At 46.8% G+C, this 19917-nt stretch overlaps 1 protein-coding gene across 2 annotated transcripts in view; it reads left to right on the top strand.

Annotated features, from left to right (window-relative positions):
* The window catches only part of ENTPD1 (ectonucleoside triphosphate diphosphohydrolase 1), a 146786-nt gene that overhangs the window by 11671 nt on the left and 115198 nt on the right, over positions 1–19917 (top strand). Inside the window, exon 1 of one of the 2 annotated variants that reach the window (XM_075352245.1) lies at positions 6100–6189. The exons of the other annotated variant lie outside the window; for it this stretch is intronic. Coding sequence (XP_075208360.1) covers positions 6153–6189 — 37 coding nt within the window. The 5' untranslated portion in view covers positions 6100–6152. Of the gene's footprint in view, positions 1–6099; positions 6190–19917 lie in introns of those variants that run through there. 2 annotated transcript variants of the gene reach the window in all.

Raw genomic sequence — 19917 nt, 5'->3', positions numbered from 1 at the left:
TATGTAAAAGCATTACACATATGATGAATATTCATGGAGTTTTTGGAATGTGATAAGAGGCAGAAGATTGCTGCAGACATTACGTTGCATATGGTAATTCATCATTTACCAATACTGAGAATAGATTCTTGTCCATTTCCTCCATTCATTACGAGACGTGGCAATCCTTCTATATTACCTGCCAGCCATGATTCAGATTTGTTTCCTGCCTATAGAAGTGATGACTGATGAGTGTGTCATGGATGGTGTCTGCTATCTCGGCCTCTGTAATGTCTGATGTTGGGTTTCCAGGTGAGATCTCCATCTCTGGAGTCTCCGGGCAGAATAGCGATTTCTCCAGAGAGGGCTTTGCAATCCTCCAGAACAGTTTTGGTAGCTATGTAACTCTGGTCTATGGGGATTGGGAGCAGGTACATCTGTTGTTTGAACTCTTCTATCCCTTGGCCATTAGTTGCTTTCTCTAATAACATTTCTCCAGCTGACTGTGCTCCATGGACACATGGGGCTGTGAAGAATAGTTGCTTGTTTATACCTGGGTTGGATAGACCCTAAAGGCCCCGTCACACGCATCGATATATCGTGCGATCCCATCAGCGATCGCACCCGCCCCCGTCGTTTGTGTGTCACGGGCAATTAGTTGCCCGTGGCGCACAAAGTTGTTAAACCCGTCACACGCACTTACCTCCCTCACGACGTCGTTGTGGGTGGCGAACATCCTTTTCCTGAAGGGGTAGGGACGTTCGGCGTCACAGCGACGTCACACAGCGGCCGCCCAATAGAAGCGGAGGAGCGGAGACGAGCGGGACGTAACATCCCGCCCATCTCCTTCTTCCGCATTGCCAGCAGGACGCAGGTAAGCTGTGTTCGTCGTTCCCGGGATGTCACACGGAGCGATGTGTGCCGCCTCGGGAACGACGAACAACCGGCGCGCAGAAGGAGGAACGACATTATGAAAATGAATGACGTGTCAACGAGCAACGATAAGGTGAGTATTTTTGCTCGTTCACAGTTGCTCGTAGCTGTCACACGGTACGATATCTCTAACGATGCCGGATGCGCGACACTAATTCCGTGACCCCGACGACATATCATTCGATGTATCGTAGCATGTGACGGGGCCTTTACCCTGTTTTTAAGGTTGTGGTATAACTGCATGAAAGCTTGTCTCCCCTGCCAAAAAAAAGATAAAAAATGATACCTTTTACCTGTAGAGATCCAGTTATGAGAAGTAATGGACACCATAAGTAAATCAGGTTGTGATACATTGCGGATGCGTCAATGCTCTTGTACGGTTTCCCCCAATCTGGTGCCGTCCTCCTCTTCCATCATTCATGTAGTCTCATTTACCGTTACATGAAGACGTGCTGCTAACGTGTGAACCCAGGCATGGCGCATGTGCAAAATTAGACGGGTTGTCCACTACTTTAACATTTAAGGCCTATCCTTAGGATAGGTTATTAATATTTGATTGGTTGGGGTCCGACACACCGCAAACCTGCTGCTCAGCTGTTAGTGGCAGAAATGCACGGTGGAGCTGCCTCGTCTTCTGATAGCAGCTGGGTACTGCACATCCACCTACCATTCAAATCAAAAGGAGATGTGCAATCGCGATCAGTTGACAGGGTGTAACGCCCATACTGACGTCCGCACACTGTCCTGCCCCCCTCCTCCCGTGGGGACGTTAGTTCTTACCTGCCCTGCGGTAGCTGTCCCATTCCTGGTCCATGCTGGTGTAGACCTCACAGGCTTCCTGGTTTTGCCTAAAGAGTGTGCGCGTGGCCATGCCCCCTTTCTTAAAAGGACAGCACTCCTCCCCAACCTAGAAGTGCCTCTCAGGTCAGCTGAGAGGATGCAGGTATTTAAGGCATCTTCCCCTTATGGGAGGTGCCTGGGCAATGAGTTTGTTACGTTGCTAGTTCTCAGGTGCCACCTATGCTGGCTGTCTGCTACGATATCCATCCATCCCGGACAGATCCATTACTGTCTGCTGCTGCTACTTCTACCAGAGACTGTACTGTGTCCATGGCACCAGCTGCCAGGGTAACGCAGATACCCTGGGGCTGCCCTCTGCTGGCTGCTTACCAGCGTGTGTACCTGCTGTGGCAGTAGTAAACACTTGGCGGCTGGTCCAGTTAGCTCCCCCAGACAAGTGAACGGTACTGTTGGACCAATGGACCCACTATAAAACAGTGCTCGCCCCGCAAGCATAACACAGGACAGCTCTGGAACTGAAGATTTCTGGCTGCCGGCACAGAGCACAGCTGATCGGTGCGGGTGCCGGATGTCAGACCTTGGCCGATCAGACATTGATGACCGATCCTTAAGATACACTATCAGTGTAAAAGTAGTGGACAACCTCTTTTAAATCCTGCCAAAGAATTGGCATAACAGAGGCCAAAGCTGTCAGTTAGGGAGAGGAAGTAATAAAAAGGGAAGAAGACGCTCGAGCTCCTTGACTTGCCCCCGTGCACTTCCAGACTGGTTTGCATGTGGCTTCTACACTAGACTTTAACTTCCGGATTTGTACAATAAAGGAATAATTTTTATAACGAGACTAATGCATAGGCAGATACACCATTACTGACCGGTTCCCGCAGCAGGGCAGGCTCAGGTAGTGGGGTGAACGTGTGCGTCTGCAGTGAAAACCGCTGATCACCGAGGAAGAAATGAAATCCCAGCAGCATGGAGGGATCTATATCTACGAAATTTGCAAAGAGGTCGTGCAAAGTGCGGCAGTACAGGCTGAATGCACCATTACGGCTGCCTAGGATTTATAAAGTGCAAACATATTCTTTTGTGCGATACAAGAAAATGCCTGCACATCAGTTCCCGGGTTGCATAAGAAGATGAGCAATGACAAAGCAAAGCAGCGAGAAACCGCAGATGCAGCAATAAAACAAACCTCCTACGGTATCCATAAGCCCCACATAGGGCCTCACACACCATAAGCCCCACATAGGGCCTCACACACCATAAGCCCCACATAGGGCCTGACGCACCATAAGCCCCACATAGGGCCTCACACACCATAAGCCCCACATAGGGCCTCACACACCATAAGCCCCACATAGGGCCTCACGCACCATAAGCCCCACATAGGGCCTCACACACCATAAGCCCCACATAGGGCCTGACACCATAAGCCCCACATAGGGCCTCACACACCATAAGCCCCACATAGGGCCTCACACACCATAAGCCCCACATAGGGCCTCACACACCATAAGCCCCACATAGGGCCTCACACACCATAAGCCCCACATAGGGCCTCACACACCATAAGCCCCACATAGGGCCTGACACACCATAAGCCCCACATAGGGCCTGACACCATAAGCCCCACATAGGGCCTCACACACCATAAGCCCCACATAGGGCCTCACACACCATAAGCCCCACATAGGGCCTCACACACCATAAGCCCCACATAGGGCCTGACGCACCATAAGCCCCACATAGGGCCTGACGCACCATAAGCCCCACATAGGGCCTGACGCACCATAAGCCCCACATAGGGCCTGACGCACCATAAGCCCCACATAGGGCCTCACACACCATAAGCCCCACATAGGGCCTCACACACCATAAGCCCCACATAGGGCCTCACACATCATAAGCCCCACATAGGGCCTCACACACCATAAGCCCCACATAGGGCCTCACACATGGAGGCACCTGCTTGCAATAGTATATTTGTATGTGTGGCCTGATATAGCTTAAACCCTTTCACTGATCGCACGCTTACCGGTGATATGGGGCCACTCACACGTCCATGGTTTTCACTGGTCGCACTCTTACCGGTGATATGGGGCCACTCACACGTCCATGGTTTTCACTGGTCGCACTCTTACCGGTGATATGGGGCCACTCACACGTCCATGGTTTTCACTGGTCGCACTCTTACCGGTGATATGGGGCCACTCACACGTCCATGGTTTTCACTGGTCGCACTCTTACCGGTGATATGGGGCCACTCACACGTCCATGGTTTTCACTGATCACATTCTTACCGGTGATATGGGGCCACTCACACGTCCATGTTTTTCACTGATTGCACTCTTACCGGTGATATGGGGCCACTCACACGTCCATGGTTTTCACTGATCGCACGTTTACCGATGATATGGGGCCATTCACACGGCCATGGTTTTCACTGATCGCACTCTTACCGATGATATGGGGCCATTCACACGGCCATGGTTTTCACTGGTCGCACTCTTACCGATGATATGGGGCCATTCACACGTCCATGGTTTTCACTGATCGCACTTTTACCGATGATATGGGGCCATTCACACGGCCATGGTTTTCACTGATCGCACTCTTACCGATGATATGGGGCCATTCACACGGCCATGGTTTTCACTGATCGCACTCTTACCGATGATATGGGGCCATTCACACGGCCATGGTTTTCACTGATCGCACTCTTACCGATGATGTGGGGCCATTCACACGGCCATGGTTTTCACTGATTGCACTCTTACCGGTGATATGGGGCCAGTCACACGTCAATGGGATTTCACTGGTCGCACTCTTACCGGTGATATGGGGCCATTCACACGTCTGGGATTTTTCGCTAACAGATCAGTGTGCAAAAAATTGCGTTTTCGTGTCCAATTTTCATCCGATTGTCTAGCCAATGGGTCAATTAAATTTTTATTTATTTTTTTTACAATTTTTTTCCACATACAAGAAAATTGGATGACACTCGTACCACACTCTGATTAGAAAAATCGGTCCCCTTGTACATAGAAAAATCGGAATGAGCCTCAACCCTGTGATAACTGATCACTCTGCCGACACATTTAACCCAGAATTTTTTTTGCTCTCTGCACCACCTGTCTAGAATGTATGCATTGCTCTGCTCATCCTGAGCTGTCTGGTTCATGACTAGACATAGACTGACGGCACTCCCAAAACAGCAATGTGAAAAGGTACATAGCTGAACATGACAAAAAAAGACAGTTGCACTCTGAAATGCTAAAGCATGAAAACCATGAATGTGAAAATGTAGATATGCATTACTGCTAAAGGAAATCTGGGAAAAATTGAGATATTTAGCATACAAAAATGGTCATTTTAATATCTTCCCAGTAGCCACGTCAAGGTATACCTCATATACTGGGAAACATATGAGGTATGCCTTGACGTGGCTACTGGGCAGATATTTAGCATACAAAAATGGCCATTTTAATATCTGCCTAGTAGCCACGTCAAGGCATACCTCATATGTTTCCCAGTATATGAGGTATACCTTGACGTGGCTACTGGGAAGATATTAAAATGACCATTTTTGTATGCTAAATATCTCAATTTTTCCCAGATTTCCTTTAGCAGTAATGCATATCTACATTTTCACATTCATGGTACACCTCATATACTGGGAACCATATGAGGTATGCCTTGACGTGACTACTGGGCAGATATTTAGCATACAAAAATGGCCATTTTAATATCTGCCCAGTAGCCACGTCAAGGCATATCTCATATATGATTCTCAGTATATGAGCTATTCCTTGACGTGGCTACTGGGCAGATATTAAAATGGTCATTTTTGTATGCTAAATAGCTCAATTTTTTTCTTTTCAGATTTCCTTTAGCAGTAATGCATGTGTGTACTCTTACATTCATAGTTTTCATGCTTCAGTATTACAGAGTGCAACTCTGCCATACTGAGTGACCCCATATATCAGACCACCGTAATCACTGCCATCATATGTTACCCACCAGCACCTTGTGTAAGGAGTCAATATAATTCATAAACAGTTGGGCACTAAATGCACAGAATGAATGATCGATCGTCAATTTCTTTTTTATATTTTTTTTTCTTATTTTATTTTTTATGTTGCTGTTCTCATCATATATTACTATGTCATTTATATGCACTGTATTATTTTGCATAAACAGCTGATGGCCATTGTGATAATGGATGGTTAGTCACAGCCCAGACTCGTCTGTCTTCATTTTAATCATTGGCTGTTGGTTAGTAAATTACTTAGCAATGTGAATGGTATTTGGAGGAATGTGCACATGTAAAACAAGGCTGCTGTGGATAGAGCAGTGTGCACATAACGTCCTCAGTGCCGGATCTGGAGCCCAGGCCGTGCCACAGCAGCGCCACGTCTGTAGGTACTTTGCGGAGGGTCACCATGAAGCTCGGGGGCGGACCGGCTGACAGTCAGGATGGTAATTATTACTTGTTTTATGCACAAGAACCTGTTGCTGGTTTCTATATATCACTGACAGTTGTTTGACAGCACTTTTTTTTTGCTATTTTACTAAACTGAAATGAGGAACCCTGTAAATAAAGGAAGTCAGGATGGCACAAGAGTCACTACTGTGTCCTCCTTCTGTTTTCTAAACGTTCTGCCCTAAAATAGAAGAGGGCATCGGTCAATGTGTACTGGGAGGCTGCACCAGAAAGCCCCACTCCAGAGTTTTGTTTTTATTGCACCTCGTTAAGCACTTTATTGCCCTCTATTTTATACTTGTCTTCCCCATCTTTAGCTTTGCTCCTGACTGTCTCCAGAGATTTGTCACCTGCCAGCAGCTCCAGTGTTTAATGGAGGGCATCGGAGGTCACAACTCAATAAGAGTCTATGGGAGCCTCATTCTGTCTCTCATAGAGTGACATTGAGAGATTGTGATGTAACTTCTGACTTCCGGCCAGACAGAATTTGGTCACAGGATGGCGCCACGGGACTGGAGCAGTGCTTAAAAAAAAAAAAAAAGATTAAAGGGAACCTGTCAGGTGCAATATGCACCCAGAACCTCGGGCAGTTCTGGGTATATATTGCTAATCCCTTCCTAACTCTTCCTGTATCTAGTAGCATAGATAAAGCAACCTTTCGAAAAAGCATTTCTAAAGATCCTTTATGATATGCTAATGAGCGCAGGGACTAGCCGCAAGGGCGTTATATCCTCCGACTAGTCCGCCCTGTTAGCATGCCAACAGGGGTGTACTAACATGCTAATCAATGCCCATTGCCCAGTGTCATCAGCGGTGACACACATACCTGCGTCCGTTTTCACCGCTTCAGAACGCCAGGTTGGTCAGCGTGGATGATCAGAAGTCGCGGCATTTCCGGTCATGAGCACTATGAAGCCGGGTGTAAACGTCCCAGCTTCAGAGAGTTCTAGTGTCCCATTGGGTCATACAAGGTACGCCATCTTAGAGTCGACTGTTGTCAGAACTTTGACCTCCAGAGCATCGTCTAGTACACAAATGGACCAGAACAACCTGTTTTACAGTCTAAAAGTGAAATACAATGTCTGCCTTTGCCTAATAATACATTGTGAGTGTAACAAGTTCTTCCGGACACCTTTTAATTGACATTTCAAGTTTACTTCCAATCCAGCAATGAGAGTGCAGAGAAGCTGCTACTGTCTGCTGTTAGGTTCCATATAAATAAATAAATATATATATATATATATATATATATATAAAATAAATATATAAATTATATATACCGTATATATGTGTGTGTGTGCGTGTATATATATATATATATATATATATATATATATAATATATATATATATATATTAAAATAAAAATCCGAGCTTCAGAATTGTGTTGGGAGCGGAGCTGTTCTAGATCTATGGCTTGTGTAATTCTGGCCACCAGGCTTGTTGCCCGTGCCGGGGGTCAGACCCTTTCCAGTCTCATTTTGGTGACCTAAGTTGTGAAACCGTAACTTCTCATTTTAATCATTTTTTCATGTACCGCAGCTGCGGTAGGAGGCCATGCTGTGAGTGGGAGACACTACTGAATCCCGCTTTACATGGGATACCAAGAAGTGTGGGGGAAGGGAGGTGACAGTCTAGTGACATATCTGGTTCTAGCTGTCGCTTTTTGGATCCACCCCTCCTTATTAAGTGTTAATTAGCAAACTCCTTCAGCATTACGTCTGGCAACAAAGGCTCAGAAGAAGCTACGCAGATGAAAGATCCTACAAAAGTGACGGCTAATAGCGTAGATCAGGGGGAAACTGTCATCTACTCCAGGATCCGGGTTTTGGTCCAGGGGACTAGAGAGAAGCATCTCAGGGTGTCCATGTTATGCTTGCAGGGCGACGACTGTGTTAGTGACTCCACTGGACCAAAGATGCCGTTCACTTGCATGGCGGAGTGAACTGAACCGACCACCGAGTCATCACTACCACCACCAGAGGTAGCAGCGGGTACACATGCTGGTAAGCAGCCGGCAGAGGACAGCCCCGGGAGATCTGCGGTACCCCGGTAGATGGTGCAATAGACACAATAAAGTCTCTGATCGTAATGACAGCAGGCATAGTCTTGGATCCGTCGGAAGGATAGAGCAGGAACCGGTGTGGATACTTGCAGTGGTGGGTGTTCTGGTAGCCGGCCAGCGAGGATGGTAGCGGCAGCAGTAGGTCAGCACACAGCACAGCACTGATATGTAGAAAAGTGTCAGCAGCAGCACAATGGGACCTGAAAACTAGCAACGTTGGGAACTTGTTGCCCAGGCACTTCCCTTAAGGGGAAGGTGCCTTAAATACCTGAAAACTCTCAACTGACCTGAGAGGCACTTCCTGGTCAGGGTGTGCTGGCCCTTTAAGAAAAGGATCGTGGCAGCGTGTGCACCCATCGGGCAGTACCAAGAAGCCAGTGAGGTGTACACCGGCTCTGGGAGACAACAACATGGATTGGGGACGGCCGGGCAGGTGAAAGATCTGATGCCCCACCAGGGGAAGGGGGCAGGGCAGTGCGGGGACGTTGGTATGGGCATTACAGTCCAAAGGATGGAGGACCCTGGACTTGGTTTTTCATTTTTCTGCAGTGCCTCCACAGGGCAAATGAAGTATTACATTTCTCATTGAAATCAGTGCACTGTACAAGTAATGAGTGGATATGTCGGGTCCTCCAAATTTAAAAACGCTCTTTATGGTCCCGCTCCTCTCCTACTGATAGATGAAGTTTGGCGTAGGGGATCTCCCTCTATAACTCCCAGTTCCCTAACATGGTATTCAGAATGATTTTTTTCTTGTAAACCAGACATCCTCTTTCGCTTATAAAATCAATCTTCCAATGGAGCCTCTCTTAAACAAATTTAGAAATTGACCTCTAGTTCAAGTGCTTCTTCTCTAAAAGCCCAAACTAGAACAATATCGTGTTCCTCAGAGTGACACATGAAAGAAAAACAGGAAACTGTAACATGTCCTTAAATAAACAATATACCACATCTTCCAGGCGTAAAATGCTCTTATTATCTGGGCTATTCTTGGTGGACGAGGTAGTAGTATAATAGTATGTAAGCTAATGCAGAAGGTGTAGATGATTTGCATCGTGCACTTTGATTTTTTTAATGCTCTTTTGTATTCTTTTGACTGTTTTAGTGTGCTTTAAATAAAAATGCTGAGCAAAACGAATGCATTGTGTAATGCCAGGTGCAGGCTCTGCCGCTGCATGACACAGACATCATGACTTTGGTGTTATTGGAATCCTGATGTTGTCGCACACCTCCCCCGCATCCCTGCACGAGGAGTAATAAAGTTTTGTCTTAAATGTAAAAAGTGATCAGGAGATGCTTTACTCTCCGACATGACAGGGGAGCTGACATTCTCCTTATAAACTTCCCATACAAGACAGATCCTCTACAGTTAGGTCCAGAAATGTATGTTTTGTACCAATAAAAGCCAAGTTTATATATAAATAATATACATGTCCCCCTCCTGGTATACAGTTAGGTCCAGAAATATTTGGACAGTGACACAATTTTCGCGAGTTGAGCTCTGCATGCCACCACATTGGATTTGAAATTAAACCTCTACAACAGAATTCAAGTGCAGATTGTAACGTTTAATTTGAAGGTTTGAACAAAAATATCTGATAGAAATTGTAGGAATTGTCACATTTCTTTACAAACACTCCACATTTTAGGAGGTCAAAAGTAATTGGACAAATAAACCAAACCCAAACAAAATATTTTTATTTTCAATATTTTGTTGCGAATCCTTTGGAGGCAATCACTGCCTTAAGTCTGGAACCCATGGACATCACCAAACGCTGGGTTTCCTCCTTCTTAATGCTTTGCCAGGCCTTTACAGCCGCAGCCTTCAGGTCTTGCTTGTTTGTGGGTCTTTCCGTCTTAAGTCTGGATTTGAGCAAGTGAAATACATGCTCAATTGGGTTAAGATCTGGTGATTGACTTGGCCATTGCAGAATGTTCCACTTTTTTGCACTCATGAACTCCTGGGTAGCTTTGGCTGTATGCTTGGGGTCATTGTCCATCTGTACTATGAAGCGCCGTCCGATCAACTTTGCGGCATTTGGCTGAATCTGGGCTGAAAGTATATCCCGGTACACTTCAGAATTCATCCGGCTACTCTTGTCTGCTGTTATGTCATCAATAAACACAAGTGACCCAGTGCCATTGAAAGCCATGCATGCCCATGCCATCACGTTGCCTCCACCATGTTTTACAGAGGATGTGGTGTGCCTTGGATCATGTGCCGTTCCCTTTCTTCTCCAAACTTTTTCTTCCCATCATTCTGGTACAGGTTGATCTTTGTCTCATCTGTCCATAGAATACTTTTCCAGAACTGAGCTGGCTTCATGAGGTGTCTTTCAGCAAATTTAACTCTGGCCTGTCTATTTTTGGAATTGATGAATGGTTTGCATCTAGATGTGAACCCTTTGTATTTACTTTCATGGAGTCTTCTCTTTACTGTTGACTTAGAGACAGATACACCTACTTCACTGAGAGTGTTCTGGACTTCAGTTGATGTTGTGAACGGGTTCTTCTTCACCAAAGAAAGTATGCGGCGATCATCCACCACTGTTGTCATCCGTGGACGCCCAGGCCTTTTTGAGTTCCCAAGCTCACCAGTCAATTCCTTTTTTCTCAGAATGTACCCGACTGTTGATTTTGCTACTCCAAGCATGTCTGCTATCTCTCTGATGGATTTTTTCTTTTTTTTCAGCCTCAGGATGTTCTGCTTCACCTCAATTGAGAGTTCCTTAGACCGCATGTTGTCTGGTCACAGCAACAGCTTCCAAATGCAAAACCACACACCTGTAATCAACCCCAGACCTTTTAACTACTTCATTGATTACAGGTTAACGAGGGAGACGCCTTCAGAGTTAATTGCAGCCCTTAGAGTCCCTTGTCCAATTACTTTTGGTCCCTTTAAAAAGAGGAGGCTATGCATTACAGAGCTATGATTCCTAAACCCTTTCTCCGATTTGGATGTGAAAACTCTCATATTGCAGCTGGGAGTGTGCACTTTCAGCCCATATTATATATATAATTGTATTTCTGAACATGTTTTTGTAAACAGCTAAAATAACAAAACTTGTGTCACTGTCCAGATATTTCTGGACCTAACTGTATATACCAGGATGACAACATACACACATATATACTGTATATAATATATGTGTGATATATATATATATATATATATATATATATATATATATATATATATTAGGAGGGGCCCAGGAAGGAGACAGACAGAAACCAGGATGGGGACATATATACCAGAATGTGCTCAGTAGGGGGATATATGTCCCCATCCTGATTTCTGTCCCCTTCCTGGCATACATGTCCTCCTCATGGTATATATGTCCCCTTCCTGGGCCCCACCTAGTATATTTGTCTGCCGCAAAAAGAAAACAAAACATTTTACTCACCCTGCCTGGCTCCCACGTTCCGGGGCATCCTCTCTGAGCCACGATGCATTTTAGCTAAATGTGCGCCTTCCAATGCACATCCAACTAAAGCAAGGCAGGGACTGGGGTCAGCAGAGCCTCCCCTTCACCATCCCCGGCGATAGTCCCACTCCTGTCTTCAGCTCACGGAGGGCTTAACTTTCACTGCCAGCTGCACGCGTCCTTTCCACCCCTGCGTTGCCTGCAGCAGTGTGATGAGGTTGCAGAGTGATGACATTATCATCTCTGGAGAACGCTGGGCCATGGGATGGCATGCCGGTGCCCTGCTCTGCTCCATTGGCCTTACCTCCATTACATGGCTAACTTGGATGTGATGCATCTTTGCATGCAAATTAGCCAGTGTAGTGGCCGAAACGACATGGCCAAACCCCATCTGCTGCTGCTGCGACTGGGCTTAGGTGAAGAGGGGGGGGGGGCCCGGCCCGGGGCTCAATAAAGCTAAGTGATTACCCCTAGCCCTGCCGGCCCCCCTTCTTTCCCGGGCCCCAAACACCAGTCATGGTTGTCATGCTCTGATGGCAACCCAAAAAGGAGTTATCAATGGAAGAGAAACAGACCATCATTAGTGTGGAGTAAAAAAATAAATCCATCAGCGATATCATAGAAATGTCAGGAGCCGCCAAATCAACAGTTTCATGTAAAAAAAAAAAAAAAAATAACTAAAAAAATAAAATTAAATAAATAAATATCACTAGCTCTTGACTTTACGATCTCTACCTCCGGCTGAATTTTTAAAGAAAAAGATGGCACTGGAGAGCTTAGGAACTCAAAAAGGCCTGGAGGTCGGCAGAAGACAACAGACGTGGAGGATCGCAGAGTTCTGTCCATGGTGAAGAAAAACTCCTTCACGACATCCACCCAAGTGAAGAAGACTCTCCAGGGAGTAGATGTTTCAGTATCTATCATAGACTTCATGAGAGCAAATAGAGGGCTCACCAAAAGGTGCAAACTATTAAGTAGTCTAAAAAAGAGAAAGGCCAGATTAGACTTTAAAAAAAAAAAAAAAAAATCTATAGAATCCACCTAGTTCTAGAAAAGCAGTAGAGGACAGATGAAATGAAGATCAACCTATACCAGAACGATGGGTACAGGTTGATTAGTTAGGCCCCTTTTAATTAAATTTGCAAATCTACATTTCATTTGTGTCTCAGTTGTTTCATTTTAAATTAAAAAAAAATAAATATATATATATTATAGCGGCATCCAGAGCTGAAGTCATAAAGATTTGGTCACTGTACACATTTTTGTGGACCTAACTTTATACACTACACCACACAGGAGAATTGACAGATCCTCTATATACTGCACCAGACAGGAGTGCATATACTACATAAAGCTTTTTTTTAAGTGCATTGTCTAATTCCTATATCTTAGGCCTGATGGGGCTGGTGAATATACTTTGAAAATCCAGGTCAGAATTGCTGCGTAATCCTGATATTATGATCAGCAGTTCATTATTCCTGCTGCAGAATAAATACATTCTGACTCTTGAGTTATTTTAATCTCTGATCTGTCAGCTGCAGATTGCACTAATCAGCCAGAACTCAGCAGTGAGGAGGGACACTGAGGAGCCATCTGTCAGGCATGGTGAGGATTGAGACTCCAAAGGAGCAGAAGGTAGGAAACTGAGGAGGTGTCAACCAGGCTAGGTAGGTGAAAATTTAGCAGCAACAGGGAGGAGGGACTCTGAGGAACTACCTAAGCTAGGTTGGCAGGGAGGACGGACTCTGAAGATTCACTTATCAGGCTAGGATGGTTAAGATTCAGTAGCAGGGAGGAGGGACTCTGAGGAGCTAGGTTGGCAGGGAGGAGGGAATCTGAGGATTCACTTATCAGGCTAGGATGGTTGAGATTTGGCAGCAGGGAGGAGGGACTCTGAGGAGATAGGTTGGCAGGGAGGACGGACTCTGAGGAGCTAGGTTGGCAGGGAGGATGGACTCTGAGGAGCTAGGTTGGCGAGGAGGAGGGACTATGAGGATTCACTTATCAGGCTAGGATGGTTAAGATTTGGCAGCAGGGAGGAGGGACTCTGAGGAGATAGGTTGGCAGGGAGGACGGACTCTGAGGAGCTAGGTTGGCAGGGAGGACGGACTCTGAGGAGCTAGGTTGGCAGGGAGGATGGACTCTGAGGAGCTAGGTTGGCAGGGAGGAGGGACTCTGAAGATTCACTTATCAGGCTAGGATGGTTGAGATTTGGCAGCAGGGAGGAGGGACTCTGAGGATCTACTTATCAGGCTAAGATGGCAGAGATTCTGCAGCAGGGAGGAGGGACTCTGAGGATCTACTTATCAGGCTAAGATGGCAGAGATTGCAGCAGGGAGGAGGGACTCTGAGGAGCTAGGTTGGCAGGGAGGAGGGACTCTGAGGAGCTAGGTTGGCGAGGAGGAGGGACTATGAAGATTCACTTATCAGGCTAGGATGGTTGAGATTTGGCAGCAGGGAGGAGGGACTCTGAGGATCTACTTATCAGGCTAAGATGGCAGAGATTCTGCAGCAGGGAGGAGGGACTCTGAGGATCTACTTATCAGGCTAAGATGGCAGAGATTCTGCAGCAGGGAGGAGGGACTCTGAGGATCTACTTATCAGGCTAAGATGGCAGAGATTGCAGCAGGGAGGAGGGACTCTGAGGAGCTAGGTTGGCAGGGAGGAGGGACTCTGAAGATTCACTTATCAGGCTAGGATGGTTGAGATTTGGCAGCAGGGAGGAGGGACTCTGAGGATCTACTTATCAGGCTAAGATGGCAGAGATTCTGCAGCAGGGAGGAGGGACTCTGAGGATCTACTTATCAGGCTAAGATGGCAGAGATTGCAGCAGGGAGGAGGGACTCTGAGGAGCTAGGTTGGCAGGGAGGAGGGACTCTGAGGAGCTAGGTTGGCGAGGAGGAGGGACTATGAGGATTCACTTATCAGGCTAGGATGGTTAAGATTTGGCAGCAGGGAGGAGGGACTCTGAGGAGATAGGTTGGCAGGGAGGACGGACTCTGAGGAGCTAGGTTGGCAGGGAGGACGGACTCTGAGGAGCTAGGTTGGCAGGGAGGATGGACTCTGAGGAGCTAGGTTGGCAGGGAGGAGGGACTCTGAAGATTCACTTATCAGGCTAGGATGGTTGAGATTTGGCAGCAGGGAGGAGGGACTCTGAGGATCTACTTATCAGGCTAAGATGGCAGAGATTCTGCAGCAGGGAGGAGGGACTCTGAGGATCTACTTATCAGGCTAAGATGGCAGAGATTGCAGCAGGGAGGAGGGACTCTGAGGAGCTAGGTTGGCAGGGAGGAGGGACTCTGAAGATTCACTTATCAGGCTAGGATGGTTGAGATTTGGCAGCAGGGAGGAGGGACTCTGAGGATCTACTTATCAGGCTAAGATGGCAGAGATTCTGCAGCAGGGAGGAGGGACTCTGAGGATCTACTTATCAGGCTAAGATGGCAGAGATTCTGCAGCAGGGAGGAGGGACTCTGAGGATCTACTTATCAGGCTAAGATGGCAGAGATTGCAGCAGGGAGGAGGGACTCTGAGGAGCTAGGTTGGCAGGGAGGAGGGACTCTGAAGATTCACTTATCAGGCTAGGATGGTTGAGATTTGGCAGCAGGGAGGAGGGACTCTGAGGATCTACTTATCAGGCTAAGATGGCAGAGATTCTGCAGCAGGGAGGAGGGACTCTGAGGATCTACTTATCAGGCTAAGATGGCAGAGATTGCAGCAGGGAGGAGGGACTCTGAGGAGCTAGGTTGGCAGGGAGGAGGGACTCTGAGGAGCTAGGTTGGCGAGGAGGAGGGACTATGAAGATTCACTTATCAGGCTAGGATGGTTGAGATTTGGCAGCAGGGAGGAGGGACTCTGAGGATCTACTTATCAGGCTAAGAGGGCAGAGATTCTGCAGCAGGAAGGAGGGACTCTGCGGAGCTTATCAGGCTAGGGTGGCAGAGGATGTTACACATTCATAAAGAAATAAACAGCTATTCTGATATGGATTTTCAAAGTAAGTTCACTAGCCTCATCAGGTGTACGATATGTATATAGTAATGTACGCTGTGTATTGTAGACAGATCCACTGTAATCTTTTGCAGTCTCACAAATTGACTGTGGGACTGATCTTTTTTTCACATCTTGGTGGTGTGAACTTTGGCAGCCAAAAAATGAATTAGTAGCTGTGGTTTTCCTGTAATTTGTGGTAACAAACACATTATATTCCACCACATGAAGGACATCCAAGAACTGCAAACAAGCACTGTTGAACTTCTATGTGAACTTCATGTTTGTACAGTTAGTTTCTCCACGGTGGCTCACAAAAGGTTCAAACCTGACCAAAAAGTCATCCCCACAATTTCAAAGCAAGCCTAATATACTCTAGAAACTTATTTATTACTCGTGAACAAGTTTATTTTTGCTCAATAACCAGGTTTCTCTCTCCTCTGTCCTTCAATACGAATGTTCCATTTGGTGGAGGGACGCTGCGGTCAGACCTGATGCAATGTGCTGCGCCTCCTGGCTATTCTGCTGCGCCTCCTGGCCATTCTGCTGCGCCTCCTGGCCATTCTGCATTCTAGCATTTTTCATGCTGTAATGCTTCTGGTTTTCATTTACTTGCGCGGTTTGCATATTTTGTTCTCAGTCATGACCCAACCACTTTTGATCTTTGGATCTGTCAGAAGCCATGACGTTCTGCCGTAGGATTTCCAGAAACAATTTGGAATTTATTTGTGCCTCAGTGATTGCGAGCGGTCAAAAGTCCGAGTCCTCGGAGAGAACCTTGCTCCCTACATCTGGGATGAGGTCTTTGTGTTGATTAAGCAGCGTCTGTGTTCTCCTGGCATAAACTTGTGCACATTAACAGTAAAGTTTATCTTTCTTGTATCCGTTCACAGAATATTGTCTTAGTCGTGCTTTGAACCGTGCAGGTGGTCTCACGTAAACCTGAACTATGGTAACCTACTATGATGGTCACCTTTTTTTGAGTCCTTTTTTCTTTTTCACTATTTTATTTTTTTTTTTTATTTTTGGTTGACCACAGCTCATATTTTCCGATGAATAACTAAAGAGTTTGATCAGATAAACTAAATTGTTGTTAGAAGTGTTTAAAGTTGTTAGTTACTTGCGACGAGCGAGCACAACATGCTCACTACCGTGCCCGGTACTTGTAATTAGTGATGAGCGGGCACTACCATGCTCAGGTGCTCAGTACTGGTAACTAGTGATGAGTGGGCACTACCATGCCCAATACTCGTAACTAGTGATGAGCCGGCACTACCATGCTCAGGTGCTCAGTACTGGTAACTAGTGATGAGTGGGCACTACCATGCTCGGGTGCTCAGTACTGGTAACTAGTGATGAGTGGGCACTACCATGCTCGGGTGCTCAGTATTGGTAACTAGTGATGAGTGAGCACTACCATGCCCAATACTCGTAACTAGTGATGAGCAGGCACTACCATGCTCAGGTGCTCAGTACTGGTAACTAGTGATGAGTGGGCACTACCATGCTCGGGTGCTCAGTACTGATAACTAGTGATGAGTGAGCACTACCATGCCCGATACTCGTAACTAGTGATGAGCAGGCACTACCATGCTCGGGTGCTCAGTACTGGTAACTAGTGATGAGTGAGCACTACCATGCCCGATACTCGTAACTAGTGATGAGTGGGCACTACCGTGCTCAGGTGCTTAGTACTCGTAACTAGTGATGAGCGGGCACTACCATGCTCAGGTGCTCAGTACTGGTAACTAGTGATGAGCGGGCACTACCATGCTCAGGTGCTCAGTACTGGTAACTAGTGATGAGTGAGCACTACCATGCTCGGGTGCTCAGTACTCGTAACTAGTGATGAGTGCGCACTACCATGCTCAGGTGCTCAGTATTCATAACTAGTGATGAGTGAGCACTACCATGCTCAGGTGCTCAGTACTCGTAACTAGTGATGAGCGGGCACTACCATGCTCAGGTGCTCAGTATTCATAACTAGTGATGAGTGAGCACTACCATGCTCAGGTGCTCTGTACTCGTAACTAGTGAGGAGCGGGCACTACCATGCTCAGGTGCTCAGTACTCGTAACTAGTGATGAGCGGGCACTACCATGCTCAGGTGCTCAGTATTCATAACTAGTGATGAGTGAGCACTACCATGCTCAGGTGCTCTGTACTCGTAACTAGTGAGGAGCGGGCACTACCATGCTCAGGTGCTCAGTATTCATAACTAGTGATGAGTGAGCACTACCATGCTCGTGTGCTCAGTACTCGCAACTAGTGATGAGAGGGCACTACCATGCTCGGGTGCTCAGTACTGGTAACTAGTGATGAGCGGGCACTACCATGCTCGGGTGCTCGGTACTCGTAACTAGTGATGAGTGAGCACTACCATGCTCAGGTGCTCAGTATTCATAACTAGTGATGAGTGAGCACTACCATGCTTGGGTGCTAGGTACTCGTAACTAGTGATGAGTGGGCACTACCATGCTCGAGTGCTCAGTACTCGCAACTAGTGATGAGAGGGCACTACCATGCTCGGGTGCTCAGTACTGGTAACTAGTGATGAGCGGGCACTACCATGCTCGGGTGCTCGGTACTCGTAACTAGTGATGAGTGAGCACTACCATGCTCAGGTGCTCAGTATTCATAACTAGTGATGAGTGAGCACTACCATGCTCGTGTGCTCAGTAGTCGCAACTAGTGATGAGAGGGCACTACCATGCTCGTGTGCTCAGTACTGGTAACTAGTGATGAGCGGGCACTACCATGCTCGGGTGCTCTGTACTGGTAACTAGTGATGAGCGAGCACTACCATGCTCAGGTGCTCAGTACTTGTAACTAGTGATGAGCAGGCACTACCATGCTCGGGTGCTCAGTACTCGTAACTAGTGATGAGTGAGCACTACCATGCTCGGGTGCTCTGTACTCGTAACTAGTGATGAGCGGGCACTACCATGCTCAGGTGCTCAGTACTGGTAACTAGTGATGAGCGGGCACTACCATGCTCGGGTGCTCTGTACTGGTAACTAGTGATGAGTGAGCACTACCATGCTCAGGTGCTCAGTACTCGTAACTAGTGATGAGCGGGCACTACCATGCTCAGGTGCTCAGTACTTGTAACTAGTGATGAGTGAGCACTACCATGCTCGGGTGCTCAGTACTCGTAACTAGTGATGAGTGAGCACTACCATGCTCGGGTGCTCAGTAGTTGTAACTAGTGATGAGTGGGCACTACCATGCTCGGGTGCTCAGTAGTTGTAACTAGGTAGCTGGCAGAGTGCCAGAATCTGTACTCTCCGCAGACCCTGACTCGACCATGAGAGTTGGTGATATTTGTAAAAACCTTCTTGTGGCTAGAGATCATTCTTTAGGTCTATGAAGTGTACAGTGGTTGTCTGACTACAGTTTTTTTTTTTCTTTGAAATATTGAAAATGCTATAAAATAAGACCTAGCACTCTCGCTGCTGCTTCTCCACTGCTCCTCTTCTGACCCTACTCTTCTGTTCCTCCTGCTCCAGCGTTGACATTTGACCTGTCAACATAGACAAGTGACTGCTGCAGCCAATACTTGTCCATAGGAGTGATCTGATTGATGTTGACTTGTCACCGCTACAGCAAGGGATTGGTTCTAATGGTCACATTTCATGTGAAGGCATCATCACTGGAGCAGAAAAAATAGAAACTGGGTGGAAGAAGTGAGGACTCCGAAATCCTCGTAATGGAATTACTTTCTTATATTCTGTTCACAGTGTTCTAAGTAAGTTTTGACAAATGTTAGCTAGCTGGACAACCCAAGGATGGGGGACAATTCCATGAGTCGAACTAAACAGGAACCAAGTCTGATCACCACTCCACAACCAGGTTCTAAAGACTGGGGAAGGTTCCTCCATTGGAACCCTCAAGAATTATCACGTTCTCACCCTCTTGTGGATATGTGATCCTTACTAGGTTGGGTCCATCCCCTAAGGCTATGTGTCCACGCTGCGGAAAATGCGCGGATTTTGCCGCGGATTTCTCGTGGAAAAGCCGCGGATTTCCCGAAAATCTGCAGCTCAGGCACTTCCCAGCCATTTCTATGGCATTTTGGAAACGCTGTGCCCACGCTGCGGATTTTTCGTGCGGATTTTGATCCGGAAAAATCTGCAACATGTCAATTATTGTTGCGGATTTTCATCCGGATTTTGGCTTTAAAATTTGAAAGAAAAAAAAAATCCGCAGCTACATTCTCTCGTGGACACATAGCCTAAGGCGGGC

This window comes from Anomaloglossus baeobatrachus, chromosome 5 (assembly GCF_048569485.1).
Source record: "Anomaloglossus baeobatrachus isolate aAnoBae1 chromosome 5, aAnoBae1.hap1, whole genome shotgun sequence".
NCBI classification, from domain to species: domain Eukaryota; kingdom Metazoa; phylum Chordata; class Amphibia; order Anura; family Aromobatidae; genus Anomaloglossus; species Anomaloglossus baeobatrachus.
This window is presented reverse-complemented; position numbering and strand designations above follow the sequence as displayed.